Here is a 12,682-nt window from a genome sequence, read left to right on the forward strand (position 1 = left end):
TTTTTTTTAAAACAAAATTACATTATAAATATCCAAAAATGAATTAGTATTTACAGAAAATATAAATTGAAAATGAGAAAATTATTATAAATATTATTATCTGGAATCTATATTTGTTCTTGAAACTAAGAAGTATAACCAAGAGATATAAAACATGGAAATTAAAGTAGAAAACGAAGGGGTAAATTTTATAGAAATAAAACAAAAAGTTATTAATTGATTTGATTTGATTTGATTTGATTTGATTTGATTTAAATTCTCCGGTGAAGCTGTTTGTTTTACTCTGGATTTTTGCTTCTGATTGGACTGATACAAAACCAGCAACTCCCTTTTGATTCAGAGTTCCTGTAAATCAAATCAAAGTCAAGATTTCATGAATTATTACCATGAATTTCAGCAAGTTCATGGATCATATGAAGCCAAATTCAAGTAAATTAACGAATCCCAGTTTTTCAGAGTGTTTCCAAGATTCCAACCACCGAATAATTGATGAAATTATGGTTATTCTGGGTTTACCTGCTATTGCTTCTTTCGCTGCTTGTGCTATTACTATTGTTACTACTACTGCCGGAGACACTGCCGCCATTCTCGCCGGAGGTTGCTGACGATCTCTTCCTCCACCAGTCTCTGTCCACTTGCGGTGGCTTAGGGGATACTCTCGAACTTCCATTCAACGCCGAGTCGCTTCTAAGATTACTCTTCTTTTTCGTTGAAATTTGCCCTAACGGCATCGGGAAGAACATTTTGAGATAAAATCCACCGCTATTGACGCTTCTACTTCTGGTAACGAGTGCTCTGGTTTCACTCCTCTTCTTGATAGGATCTCTTATGAAGGAAGTTTCAGAGGCGGAATCATATTTCTCGACGGAGGCGCTCTCTTGTTGGCGCAAGTGATGTTCGACGAGATCTTTGAGAGAAAGCTCGTAGGAGGATTCCGGCATGTTCCTGACCATTTCCATGAGCTCCTGCTGTCCTCTGGCGATGGCTTGAGTCCGGGAAGTCGGGGAGAGAGTGCGATTACGCGAGCGATGAAATTGGGGGCTCATCCGTGAATCTGAACCCCAGAGCGTGGGTGAACAGACTCCAGATTCCGATTGCGAGTCGTCATCGTCGACGGCACTGCTCAAGCCTCTGAAAATGATGCAATCTTCGGCGGTATGGATCGGATTCCTTGGGAATTTCATCGTAAGATCTCCCATGGCGGTTGCTCCGGGGAATCTTGGATGGAAGGAATTGGAGAGGAAGCAGTTGAAATGAAATGATTTGTTTATGGTGCGTCTGAAGCGAGAGAGACGAGAGGTGGGTATAGGCTATAGGGGAGAGGTGAGGGGGAGATAATTGTAATTTTGCCGTCTCCCCCAGCGCGTCCATTTCACGGTAACTCGGTTTAGTTACCGTCGGTTAAGTTGGTAAATATCCCATCCTTTGGCTTCTTCCTAATTACCTTTTGGAATTTATTAATTACCCTTCTAATATAAATTATAAACTTTGACAAAATATTAGAAAAAGACATTAAAAATAATATTAATTGTGGAAATAAAAAAGGTAGTGGTCAACGTCGAAGTCGTTGTAAGTTGTGTAATTAATTCCGATTCTAAATTCCAAAGCTCGATTCTTAGCCATTTGTAAAATTTATATATTCTTAACCAATTCAAATATTTAATGCGTCCAAAATTTTGGCTGCCCTCTCTAGCTTTAATGCCGGACAAATTTAGTTTTATTATTCCATTTTGTTATTATTATTAATAATTTTATAATATAGTTTTGATGATTACATTTGTTAGGTCCATGAATCATATAAAGTTGATTCACTTATGTTTATATATATATATATAGATTAATTAATATGAATATAATGTATTAAAATAAAGCAAGGGGAAATATATAAAAAAATTCGATAGGAAAAAATTAAATATATTTAAAATATATATTAGATAGAAAAAAGAAAAAAGGGGCAAACTAAGATTTTATATATAAGAAAGAAAGATTTTGGAAAATAAAATTTTAAATTATATATATAATTTATGTTGAGTGGACAATAACAAATTATTTTTAAAATTTTAAAAACTTAGTTTATTTGTGCTTCAATAAAAGTCTTTTTTTTATTATTATTATTTACTATTTATCCACTTATTTAAGGTTTTGATTGAACGAGACAAAAACGTCGTTTTGTACTTCCATCCAAAACGTTATCTCTTATAAACATTACAATCAAATTTAGTGGTAAAGAAAGTTCTCTTGGAACGATCTTATGAGAACTTGTCACAATCGTGGTGAAAAAAAAAATATATATATATTTATCTTTGCCAACTAAATATGATAAAAAAACGAGTATTAAATTTAGTTATGGTCCCATCTCTTATTTACTTTACCCTTTTATTTGTTTTTTATCCTAGTGTAATATGAAATTTTAAATTTTTAGGAATATAATATGATATTATATTTTTTACTATAAAATATTATTAAATTTATTAAAATATTTACCATTATATTAGAAAATAAAAAGTATCTATTATTTTATAAAAATTGACATATCTAGTAATAAAATGCATTTTATGTCACATACATAAGTTTTTAAATATCTTAATAAAATTCCTATTAATAAATTTATTTATTTTTTCTTGCCAAAAGAATTGATTGAGAGTTTTTAATATATTAAGGATAACTTGAGAATGTGGCAAGAATTGGACTTAAAAAGATTAATAAGAATTTTATATATATATATATATATATATATACATGTGATAGGTACAGTCATTTATCAGGCTTATAAAAAAAATATATTATATTTTTCATTTAATAAATTCATGCTGTCACGTTATTTCTTATAGTAATATTTCGATAGTAGACTTTATATGGAAAAGAAAAAAAATAAATGTACTTCTAGAAGTATTCGTGTAACATAGAAGGGGGAAAATTATATTATATTGTTTCTAGAATCCAAAATTGGTGATTATACGCTTTAAATTTAAATTATTAATTCCATTTAATGGGAAAAAGAAGTTAAATTACTAACCGACCACTGGCAACAAAAAAAAAAAAATGACGTCATATTAAATTGTTTTTTTGTTTAATCTTATTTTAGTTATAGTATATATATTTTGTAATATGGATTGAAATTACCTAAAATAAATGAAAAATAGACTAAGGTGGAATAAAACTAAATTTAATAATAATTAAAAAGGCATATAATTTAGAATAGAGATCTGGAGTTTCCATACTCTTATAATAAATACTTATTCTCCTCTCCAACCGATATGAGATCTCACAATCTACATCTTTGGAGGCCCAACGTCCTCGCTGACACAACGTTTAGTGACTAGCTTTGATACTGTTAAAGGATATTCAGTAATAAATTATAGTTTACCATATGTATTATATTTGATATTTTATTATAAGGCAAATATTAGATATTTGCCTTACCGTAGGTATCTTTCCCTTTGTTGTTATTTCCATGGCTTTATAATTTATTTGATTATAAATAAGATAACTTTCACACTAGGTGTGGTGGATTAATCTTGTAACAGTCCAAGCTCACCACTACCAAATATTGTTCACTTTGGACTTTCCATTTCAAGCTTCCCTTCAAGGTTTTTAAAACACTTATGCTAGTGAGAAGTTTCACACCCTTGTAAAGAATGCTTTGTTCTCCTCTCCAACCGATATGGGATCTCACAATCCACTACCCCTTCGAGACCCAGCGTCTTGGCTGACACTCGTTCCTCTCTCCAATCAATGTAATTTGAATGAGAACAATCCGATGAGTAAGAAAAACTACAAGAAAATGAAAGTTATTATCTATACAAAAAATGTATATCTTTTTTTCGGTGGCTCAATCCTATGAAATTTATGGTTAAACGTGTTTTATTTTGGAGCAATTCTAAGTTAGGTAGAGTTACCTCCTACAATTTTTTTAGTTGTGAGCGAGAACAAAATATACTGAATGACTTGTACAGGATAATTATTTTTGTAGATTGATTTATGCGATGGTATTGTAGTTCCACAAAACTCGGGTCTAGGCTTTTCTCGTTAAACGAAGGGTTGCAAGGAAATTGGTTTCTTACATTCAAATTGATATAAATCTCAGCTACAAATCATGATGGAAGAAGATGAAGCAGCAGCAGCTGAACCAGCACCAACCAAGACACACCTGATACTGCTATTGCTCGAATCCAAGTTCCGTTTTTCATAGCGGCAACCGTACTTATATGCACTTCCTGCTAAAGAATCTTCGTGGTGCGCACAGAGCTTCGTTTTCCCATTACTCCTATCTGATTGACCAGTGTTTAACGTCTAGATCTGTTCATATTGCGAAAACAATCCACGCTCAATTGCTAAAGCTTGGCCTTAACAACAATACTTTTCTGGGTAATCGCTGTCTTCAGCTATACGCGTTATTTGGTCCCGTTCATGAATTTTTTAGAGTATTTGGTGATATCAAAGAGAAGAATATTGTATCTTGGAACATATGCTTGAAGGGGTTGTTTAGATTTGGTTATGTCAATGGTGCACGCAATCTGTTCGATGAAATGCCTGAGAGGGACATTGTTTCTTGGAATTGCATGATGTCTGGCTGCGTTTCTTCTGGGTTTGCTAATAAGGCTATGGATGTGTTTCTGGAGATGCAGGATGCTGGTTTTAGACCAAGTGAATATACGTTTTCCATTATGCTTTCGGTCGTGTCGTGTCCTATTCATGGCAAGCAAATTCATGGCAGTATGATTCGAAGTGGCATTGATGTGTCAAATGTGGTTCTTGGGAATTCATTGATTGATATGTATGGAAAATTTGGCCTTGTTGATTATATGTTTGTCATGTTTTATAGTATGGAAAAGGTGGATATTATCTCTTGGAACTCTTTGATTTTGGGCTGCCACAGATCAGGCTTTAGAGTATTGGCACTAAATCAGTTCTATCTTATGAGAGCCACTGGGCACTCTCCTGATCAGTTCACTGTATCAATAATGATAAGTTTATGTTCTTTCCTCCAAGAATTGGAACTGGGTAAGCAATTTCTTGCTTTCTGTTTCAAGATGGGATTTACTTCTAACAGCATTGTACTTAGTGCTGCTATTGACTTGTTTTCCAAATGCAACAGCTTGAGGGATGCAATGCAGCTTTTTGAAGAAGCCAATCAATGGGATCAAGCTCTTTGTGATGCCATGATCTCAAGTTTGGCATGGCATGGTCATTGGAGGGATTCCATGTGGCTTTTTGTGTATGCCTTAAGGGAGAACCTCAGGCCAACAGGGATTACACTCAGCAGTGTCCTGAGCTCCATTTCAGTCTTCACACCTCTGGACTTAGGTAGTCAAATTCATAATTTGGTTCTTAAGTTGGGTTTTGAGTCTGATACCGTCGTCACTAGTTCGCTCGTCGACATGTATGCTAAAATTGGATTAATTGATAACGCCATGAAAGTCTTCACGGATATGCCTTCGAGAGATTTAATATCTTGGAACACTATGATTATGGGTCTGGTTAACAATGGTAAATACTTTGAGGCCTTGGGCACACTTGAAAATTTGGTTAGGGAAGGTGTAGTGGCAGATAGGATAACACTAGCTGGAGTTTTATTAGCTTGCAGCCATGCTGGTTTTGTTGATGAAGGGCTAAACATCTTCTGTACAATGGAAAATGAACATGGAGTCGTACCGACGAACGAGCATTATACTTGTGTGGTGGACTTACTGAGTCGGGCTGGTAAATTCAAAGAAGCAGTTAATATCATCGAAACAACATCGTGCCAACCTACTTCTACGTTTTGGATATCACTACTAGATGCCTGTGCTATTCATGGAGACATGAACAGCATTGAAAGAGTTGCGGAGAGGGTGATGAAGCTGGAACCTCAATCATCCTTACCGTATTCGGTGCTGGCTCGAGTATACGCAGCGAGAGGCCGATGGGAAAGCACTGTTCGTGTCAGGAAGGCCATGGAGAATATAGCTGCACAGAAGGTGAAGGCTTGCAGCTGGGTTGTGATCAAAGATCATGTGTATGCTTTCCAGGATGACCGGTTGCAGCATCTGCGAGGAGAAAGTTTGATTTCTGCGTTGGAGCTGATTGTTTGGGAGGTGGAATATGGGAATGAACACAAACAGTATGTTTAACGAACGATTCATTGGAAATGGTTTGTGATATTGATGATCTGAATTATAAACATAGAAATGATAGAGCCTAGAGGATTTGTTTATCTCAATGTTACAAATTTGGTTAGCTGTCTAAGATGTGTAAATATATGTCTCCATATCTAAAGTTTACCTTTTAAATATAATTTCATCATTTATGTTAAAAAATAAACTATTTCCATGGAAGAGAAGCAAATAAAGGATTTTTAGAGTTTATCCCAATCTAGTTTCGACCGATTTCATTTGCAAGTGGTGATTTAGTAACCCTAAGAACCACTATTAATACCTTTCGGGGGCTCAGTGTCCTCGCTGGCACACCACATGTGGGATCTTATGATCCACCTCACTTGGGAGCCCGTGTTCTCGTTGGCACATCGTCCGATGTCTGGCTCTGATATCATATGTAACAGTCCAAGCCCACCCATTAGCAGATATTGTCCGCTTTGTCTCGTTACATATCGCCGTCAACCTCACGATTTCAAAAACGTGTCGGTTAGGAAGAGGTTTCTACACTCTTAGAAAAAAAATGTTTGGTTCCCCTCTCAAACCGATGTGGGATCTCACAATCCATTGGGCTCAACGTTCTCGCTAGCACACCGCCTCGTGTTTGACTTTGATACAATTTCTTGATTTGTGTATGCCATCCTTGCACGGGGCCATGCTAATCATTTCTTATCGTTCCAATTTTATCGGATGTCCCCTAAGTTTATTATCATGTAGAACATAGGAATCCATTTACTTGAATCTACTCTAAAAAAAATTGATAATTACAAAGATTATTTGGCTACACGCCTATTCTTACACAATATCATAAAGATTTGTGTAATAATTCAGATAAAAAAACCCAATAAACAAATCATAAAAATTCAGATTAAGGAATCAAAGTTTATTCCCTGCGAAGAAACAGAAAAATAATTTTCAAATCATTCCTGCAAATAAGCGAAGAAGAAGGAATGAACAGCGATTGGCGAAAGCGACGGACTACGGAGGCGGGTTAAATAATGAGCGAAGAAACATAGAAGAATTTGGAAGTTTTAGAAGCGTCTGAATGGCCTCTAGCATCCAGCTCAGTTCAATTTCTGAAATTCCTCGCGATCTTCTCTTTGGACGCCGACAATTTCACGAATATCCTCAAGCATATCTTCCTACAATTTCACGAATTATTATGTTAATCGCCTCCAGTACCAGTATGAGAACGAAAGCCCCAAGTTATCAACAATTTTTGATGCTTCTGATCATTGGGCAGAAATCCCCGTCATACTACAGATCTGTCCTTCACTACGGCAGCAGTTTTGATTTCGAATCCCTCTTTCTCTTTCTCACGGATATAAGGAACGAACCAGGGGTTTCCATTGCAACCTAGTTCTTCTTCTTATCGATTTTCTCGAATCGTGTATATGGAGATCTCTCCTACTTCGTCTCGTATTATCATTGCTTATGATGCTACCAAGGATCGCACTGAACATGAGCTTCAGATGACTCTTAGGAACTTGTGGATGCGAGGCGACATTCTTCGCGGAGGCGATACGCTCATTGTGCTTGGAATCCTTCATAGAGTGCCTCATCCGAGTAAGTTTCTTCATCTGGATTTGAAGTAGTTACAATTTCTTCTTAGCTTTCTTCTGATCTTTACTGCATTTGTGTGGGATATATTGCTACAGTGGGATACCAATTGATAGCTTGCTCTGAATCGTTCGCTGGAACCAGCCTTCGAGCAATGGAGGATGAGGTTTCCAAGAAAGCTGATGCGTACATCGCCATGCTCCAGCAAAGTGCAGACATGTGTGAAGAAGGAGGGGTAATGCTTTGCTCTAACTCCTCATCATCCTCCATTTTTGATCAAGAATTACATGTTTCTTGAGTCTCAAGTTTTAAACTAATAGTTACCTTACGTTACAAGTTTTGTCTAAAAGTTGCTAATACTAATTTAACTGATAAAACACAATAATTAAAAACAATCTGATATACCTTTAACTTTTAATTTAAATTAATTAACAATTAATTAATTATTAATATAGAAGTTTTAATAAATTTGAAATATTCGGTAGATTATTAAATTTTAATATTACCTTAAGGGTTTAATATTAATGTTTATTTATTATTACTTTATTACATGATTTGTTTTTAATTGATTAATAACATATTTAGTGTAATAATATATTAAATAATATTACTTTTGATTATTGTTCTTGAGATCATTAATTTTTATTAATGATTGAAATGAAATAATTTAAAGCATTAATATATTCAATTATAGGGATAAATGTTAATGAACCAAGCTGGTAAAATAAACACAAATATTTAATTCCCATACATAGGGACAAGAATTAAAATATAGCTACTTAACAATTATACCCACCACCAAGTAATTCTCAACCCAAATGGGCCAAAAACAGTCAAATGAAGAAAAAAAATTTATTTATTAATTTCTAATTTTCCTATTAGCTTTTCCTCATCGGATTTTTTTTTCTTTCTTTCAATTATTTATTTATTATTATTATTATTATTATTATTATTATTTTGTGGATAATTGTATCATAATTACGTAAGTTCCGACGGGTTTTACAATAGGGAAAATGGTTTCACAATGATACCAAAATTAATAGAAACTCTCGTATCAGTATAAACTTAACTAAGTAGTTGAGACATCTATTACGAGTAGTTGAGACATCTATTATGAACGTAACTAAGTAGTTCAGATATCTATTATGAACGTAATTAAGTAGTTCAGACATCTATTATGAATGTCACTGAGTAATTCAGACATCTATTATGAACGTAATTAAGTAGTTCACACATCTATTATGAACGTAAGTAAGTAGTTCAAACATCTATTATGAACGTAACTAAGTAGTTGAGACATCTATTCTTTTCTAGTCCTAACATTGGTCGGACTCTATCTACGATCAACAAGTTCAGATACATTAAGTAAAAGAATTGCTAAGTACAAAAAAGAAACAAGGAGAAAAGCTCTAAGAGAAATGAAAGAACTGCTGTTGAGTTGCTTCAATATTTGGTTTTCTTAACATAGACTGAACTGTAGCATTTTTTAGTAGCACGAGTGTGTGCAGTTCTTAGGTAGATCGTATATACCCATTCCTATTGATTGATGGTGTATTAATATACAGGTCAGTATTGAAGTTAGAATTACAGCTGGTTTCCCCATTAAGAATGTTATTCTCCAAGAAATTATGGTCTTCAGCGCGAGCTGGGTTATACTTGACAGGTTTGGCAGTTTATCTGTTTTCTTATTTAGATAGCGTTCTGTTTAATAAATGATGTCCATTCTGCTACATGTTTTCTTATTTAGTAACTCCATTGCTTCTACACCCATAATCGTTTTATCTTTTTAGTTTCTTTGAAAGATGTGATCAAACCGGCTTAATAGTCATGCTATGTTTTTTATTATCATTTTTTTCTTGAGATACTCTTTGTTCAATGATATGTGAAATTGATGTCCATTACATCCATAAACTTTATAAATTTATATGAAACATCTTGGAAAAGTAAAAGAAGATCTTCTGAGAAGGTATTCTTTATCATTTCCTCGAGTGCCCTTTTCAAGTTTCTGAATTTCTGTTTCGGTTTGTATGGTAATTAATGACTTGAAAACTTTAACAGGCATCTTCGACGGGATGAGAGCTTTTACCTTAGACATTTATCTTGCAAGGTTGCTGTAATCCAAGATAACTTGTCTGTGAGAGTTCTGAGAAATAAGGCTACAACTGGGGCAGATAAATTAGAACATAAATTACGGGATAGTGAGCAGACTGTTATCTCCATCAAAAGCTTCTCATTCCAAAGTAGTTCTCTGGATAGCTCATCTGCACAGAGCAACTGGACCAGTTCATCTAGTAGCATGTCTAGGGAGCATGCATCGGATCCTGAGTCATCTTCTCGGCAAGAAAAAATAGGTAAATTTCTTATATCATCCTCAGATTTTGGTCTTGGGAGTTCACGATTCACTTCCTCGGCATGGAAATTAAAGCCAAAAATGGATGAACTTGATGTTAGTTGCATGAATAGAGTGGTTTTCTAGCCTCTATCGAACCTACGGCATTCTCTTTGTCATTGGTTGAACTTGCTGGATTTGGCGATGCTGATATTCGTGAAGCCTATGAAATCAAAATTGTTTCAAACAAATATTCCTTGATCTTGTTTCCTAATATCTAAATTTCAGGTCCTTGGTTATCAATAAAAAAATTGATATTGTCTTATAGGTACAGATTCCAGAGAACAGAATATTTATGCAACTGCTTCTCAGATTGTTATACTTCCAAATAAGGACGTCTTTCAACAGAAATCTTTAGAAGCACCAATTCTATGTTCTGTTTGTGGAACGAGGTCGGAGTTATATTTGAAGGATACCATGAGATTTAGTTTTTCTGACATACAGCTAGCAACTGCCGATTTCTCAGCAGGAAACTTGTTAGGAGAGGGTGGTTACGGTCATGTTTTTAAGGGCGAACTAAAAAATGGACTACTCATTGCTGCAAAAGTGCGAAAAGAAGAAAGTACACAAGGATTTGTAGAGTTTCATTCTGAGATACAAGTTTTGAGTTTTGCTCGTCACAAGAACATAGTGATGCTGTTGGGGTTTAGTTGCAGGGAAAACATAAACGTTCTGGTGTACGAATATATTTGCAACAGGTCTCTTGATTTTCACTTATTTGGTGAGTAGCTTGAATCTGACTGATCTAACTCATCTTCTTTTGATCTTTGCTTAGCTTCCTTTCAATGGGATTGACTCTAGTCCACATTCTGTTTATCCCTTCAATAACCGTTTTTTTCGGTAATTAAATAGGTAAGAAAACAACTGTTCTTGAATTACATCAAAGATATGGCATTGCCGTTGGAATTGCTAAGGGACTGCGTTTTCTGCATGAAGAATGTCGTGGAGGTCCTGTAATACATAGAGATGTCCGTCCGAGCAACATATTGCTCACACATGATTATGTTCCTATGGTAAATAATTATTCTCATCTTTTTTTGTCTTACCATATTGGCCTTTCAAGACTTGGTCATCAAACCATAGATGTTAAATTATTCCAGCTTCCAAGAAAGAATGTGTTCTATTTTTGCTCATCAGACTCGTATTTGTCTTTCTTCACCTTGCAATGTAGTCCCTTTGTCTTTGACATTCTTTTAGATAGGACTTCGGTGATAGCATTCTTTTTTGTATGTTGAGATAGAAACCTAGTCATCCAATGAAATTGAAATTCCTGGTCAGATAAAGTTCACTTTTCCTGATGTCTTTGGGCAAGAAACAAACAGTTCAAGGTTAAACAGTTAAAACCTTAATTTCAGATAAATAGCATCAAGCACTATAGCTGCACCCCTTGCAAGACTTGGGAGGGGAGAGATTTTTTGTGGAGATCATTGCAGTTAAACTGAACAGCATTTTTTTCTTTCTTTTTGTTGTCAACTCAGTTAGGTGATTTTGGTTTGGCCAAATGGAAGACAAAAGATGATACTTCGCATTCAAGCATACTCGGCACATTTGGGTCGGCACTTATGTTCAATAGTTGACCTTTTCATTTTATTTCTGGTGTTGCTAATTATTTATTTGTAATATGTAGATATGTTGCACCGGAATATGCAGAAAATGGTATTCTTTCAGTTAGGACGGATGTATATGCATTTGGAATTGTGTTGCTACAATTAATATCTGGACGCAAGGTGTTCGACGCGATGGATGATATACAAGGACGATCTCTGCGAGAGTGGGTGAGTAATCTGTTATAAGGATTTGTCAGTTGTTAATTTTTATGTTACATCAAGGAGGTTATAATGGGATATTAACATAGTCTCACATTGGGGAGAGAGGGAGAAGACCCTTTGTATTTGTAAGGATAATTTCTATATTAGTATAGGACATTTTGTGTGGAACAAAAAGTAGAAGCTTGTTGCTCCAACCATTATAAATATTATTAGGGGCATAAGATTATGGTTGCTATCATTTTTCCTTGTACAATTGTAAAATGTCATGAATGACAATGTTCTACACGTCTTAAAACCTTCATCAACTCACTCTTCCTCTTGATTTTCAGGCTGAACCATTAATTGAAAACTTAGCATTACATGAACTGATTGATTCTCGAGTTGCAAATACATATGACACATATGAATTATACCTCATGGCCCGAACTGCATACTTATGCGTGCGGATAAACCCCGAGAATCGTCCATCAATGGGAGAGGTAATTTGTCTTTCATGGTATCTTAAGCTTATCTTAGTTTTACATGTTAACCACATTGCTCGCTGATATTTTACCAGGTTGTGCGCCTTCTTGAAGGAGAAAATGATCATTTTCACTATCTGGGGGAGAAGCTAATACCTCGTTATAACAGATAAATGAACAACTACTGGTTTTTTGTTTTTAGCATTTCACTTCTCACATGCTTTTTCTTGTATTAGAACTAGTTTTGTTGCTTTAGAAGGAAGATTGTAGCTGGGAAAACATGCGTTTTTATACAGTTGCAGTCTTTATGGTTTTTCATTCCTTTCTATCCATTAATTTCAGAGGGCTTTACACATTCTAGTTCACTTA

General features: G+C 34.9%; 3 protein-coding genes and 1 non-coding gene across 4 annotated transcripts; 2 read left to right on the plus strand and 2 right to left on the minus strand.

Annotated features, from left to right (window-relative positions):
• Nucleotides 1–161: 161 nt before the first annotated feature.
• Nucleotides 162–1,351, minus strand: LOC111790927. The gene is made up of 2 exons (XM_023672064.1): nt 517–1,351; nt 162–345 (listed from the first exon to the last, which is right to left on the minus strand). Exons 1-2 carry the CDS (start codon nt 1,197–1,199, stop codon nt 279–281), a joined length of 750 nt encoding a protein of 249 aa, XP_023527832.1. The 5' UTR covers nt 1,200–1,351; the 3' UTR covers nt 162–278.
• Nucleotides 1,352–4,003: 2,652 nt separating this feature from the next.
• Nucleotides 4,004–6,196, plus strand: LOC111791172 (pentatricopeptide repeat-containing protein At1g43980, mitochondrial). The gene has a single exon (XM_023672417.1). It carries the CDS (start codon nt 4,209–4,211, stop codon nt 6,111–6,113), a length of 1,905 nt encoding a protein of 634 aa, XP_023528185.1. The 5' UTR covers nt 4,004–4,208; the 3' UTR covers nt 6,114–6,196.
• A 543-nt stretch (nt 6,197–6,739) lies between these two features.
• Nucleotides 6,740–6,841, minus strand: LOC111782938. Its single transcript, XR_002813239.1, has one exon. It is a non-coding gene; the product is annotated as a U6 spliceosomal RNA (small nuclear RNA).
• A 162-nt stretch (nt 6,842–7,003) lies between these two features.
• On the plus strand, nt 7,004–12,682 carry LOC111788861 (probable serine/threonine-protein kinase PBL18). Its single transcript, XM_023669422.1, has 10 exons — nt 7,004–7,700; nt 7,793–7,929; nt 9,260–9,357; nt 9,753–10,045; nt 10,352–10,804; nt 10,936–11,096; nt 11,562–11,635; nt 11,711–11,858; nt 12,182–12,331; nt 12,409–12,682. The coding sequence occupies exons 1-10, from the start codon at nt 7,529–7,531 to the stop codon at nt 12,484–12,486; spliced, it is 1,764 nt and encodes a 587-aa protein (XP_023525190.1). The 5' UTR covers nt 7,004–7,528; the 3' UTR covers nt 12,487–12,682.

The sequence above is a fragment of the Cucurbita pepo genome, chromosome LG01 (assembly GCF_002806865.2).
Source record: "Cucurbita pepo subsp. pepo cultivar mu-cu-16 chromosome LG01, ASM280686v2, whole genome shotgun sequence".
NCBI classification, from domain to species: Eukaryota; Viridiplantae; Streptophyta; class Magnoliopsida; order Cucurbitales; family Cucurbitaceae; genus Cucurbita; species Cucurbita pepo.

Bases quoted from the DNA above. Each gene is read 5' to 3' on its own strand.
- LOC111790927 (XM_023672064.1), bottom strand. From the start codon at position 1,199: ATGGGAGATCTTACGATGAAATTCCCAAGGAATCCGATCCATACCGCC. The intron at 346-516 runs GTAAACCCAGAA...TTTGATTTACAG, and splicing joins AGCGAAAGAAGCAATAGCAG to GAACTCTGAATCAAAAGGGA.
- LOC111791172 (XM_023672417.1), top strand. From the start codon at position 4,209: ATGCACTTCCTGCTAAAGAATCTTCGTGGTGCGCACAGAGCTTCGTTT.
- LOC111788861 (XM_023669422.1), top strand. From the start codon at position 7,529: ATGGAGATCTCTCCTACTTCGTCTCGTATTATCATTGCTTATGATGCT. The intron at 10,046-10,351 runs GTAAATTTCTTA...ATTGTCTTATAG, and splicing joins TTCTCGGCAAGAAAAAATAG to GTACAGATTCCAGAGAACAG. The intron at 11,859-12,181 runs GTGAGTAATCTG...CTTGATTTTCAG, and splicing joins GACGATCTCTGCGAGAGTGG to GCTGAACCATTAATTGAAAA.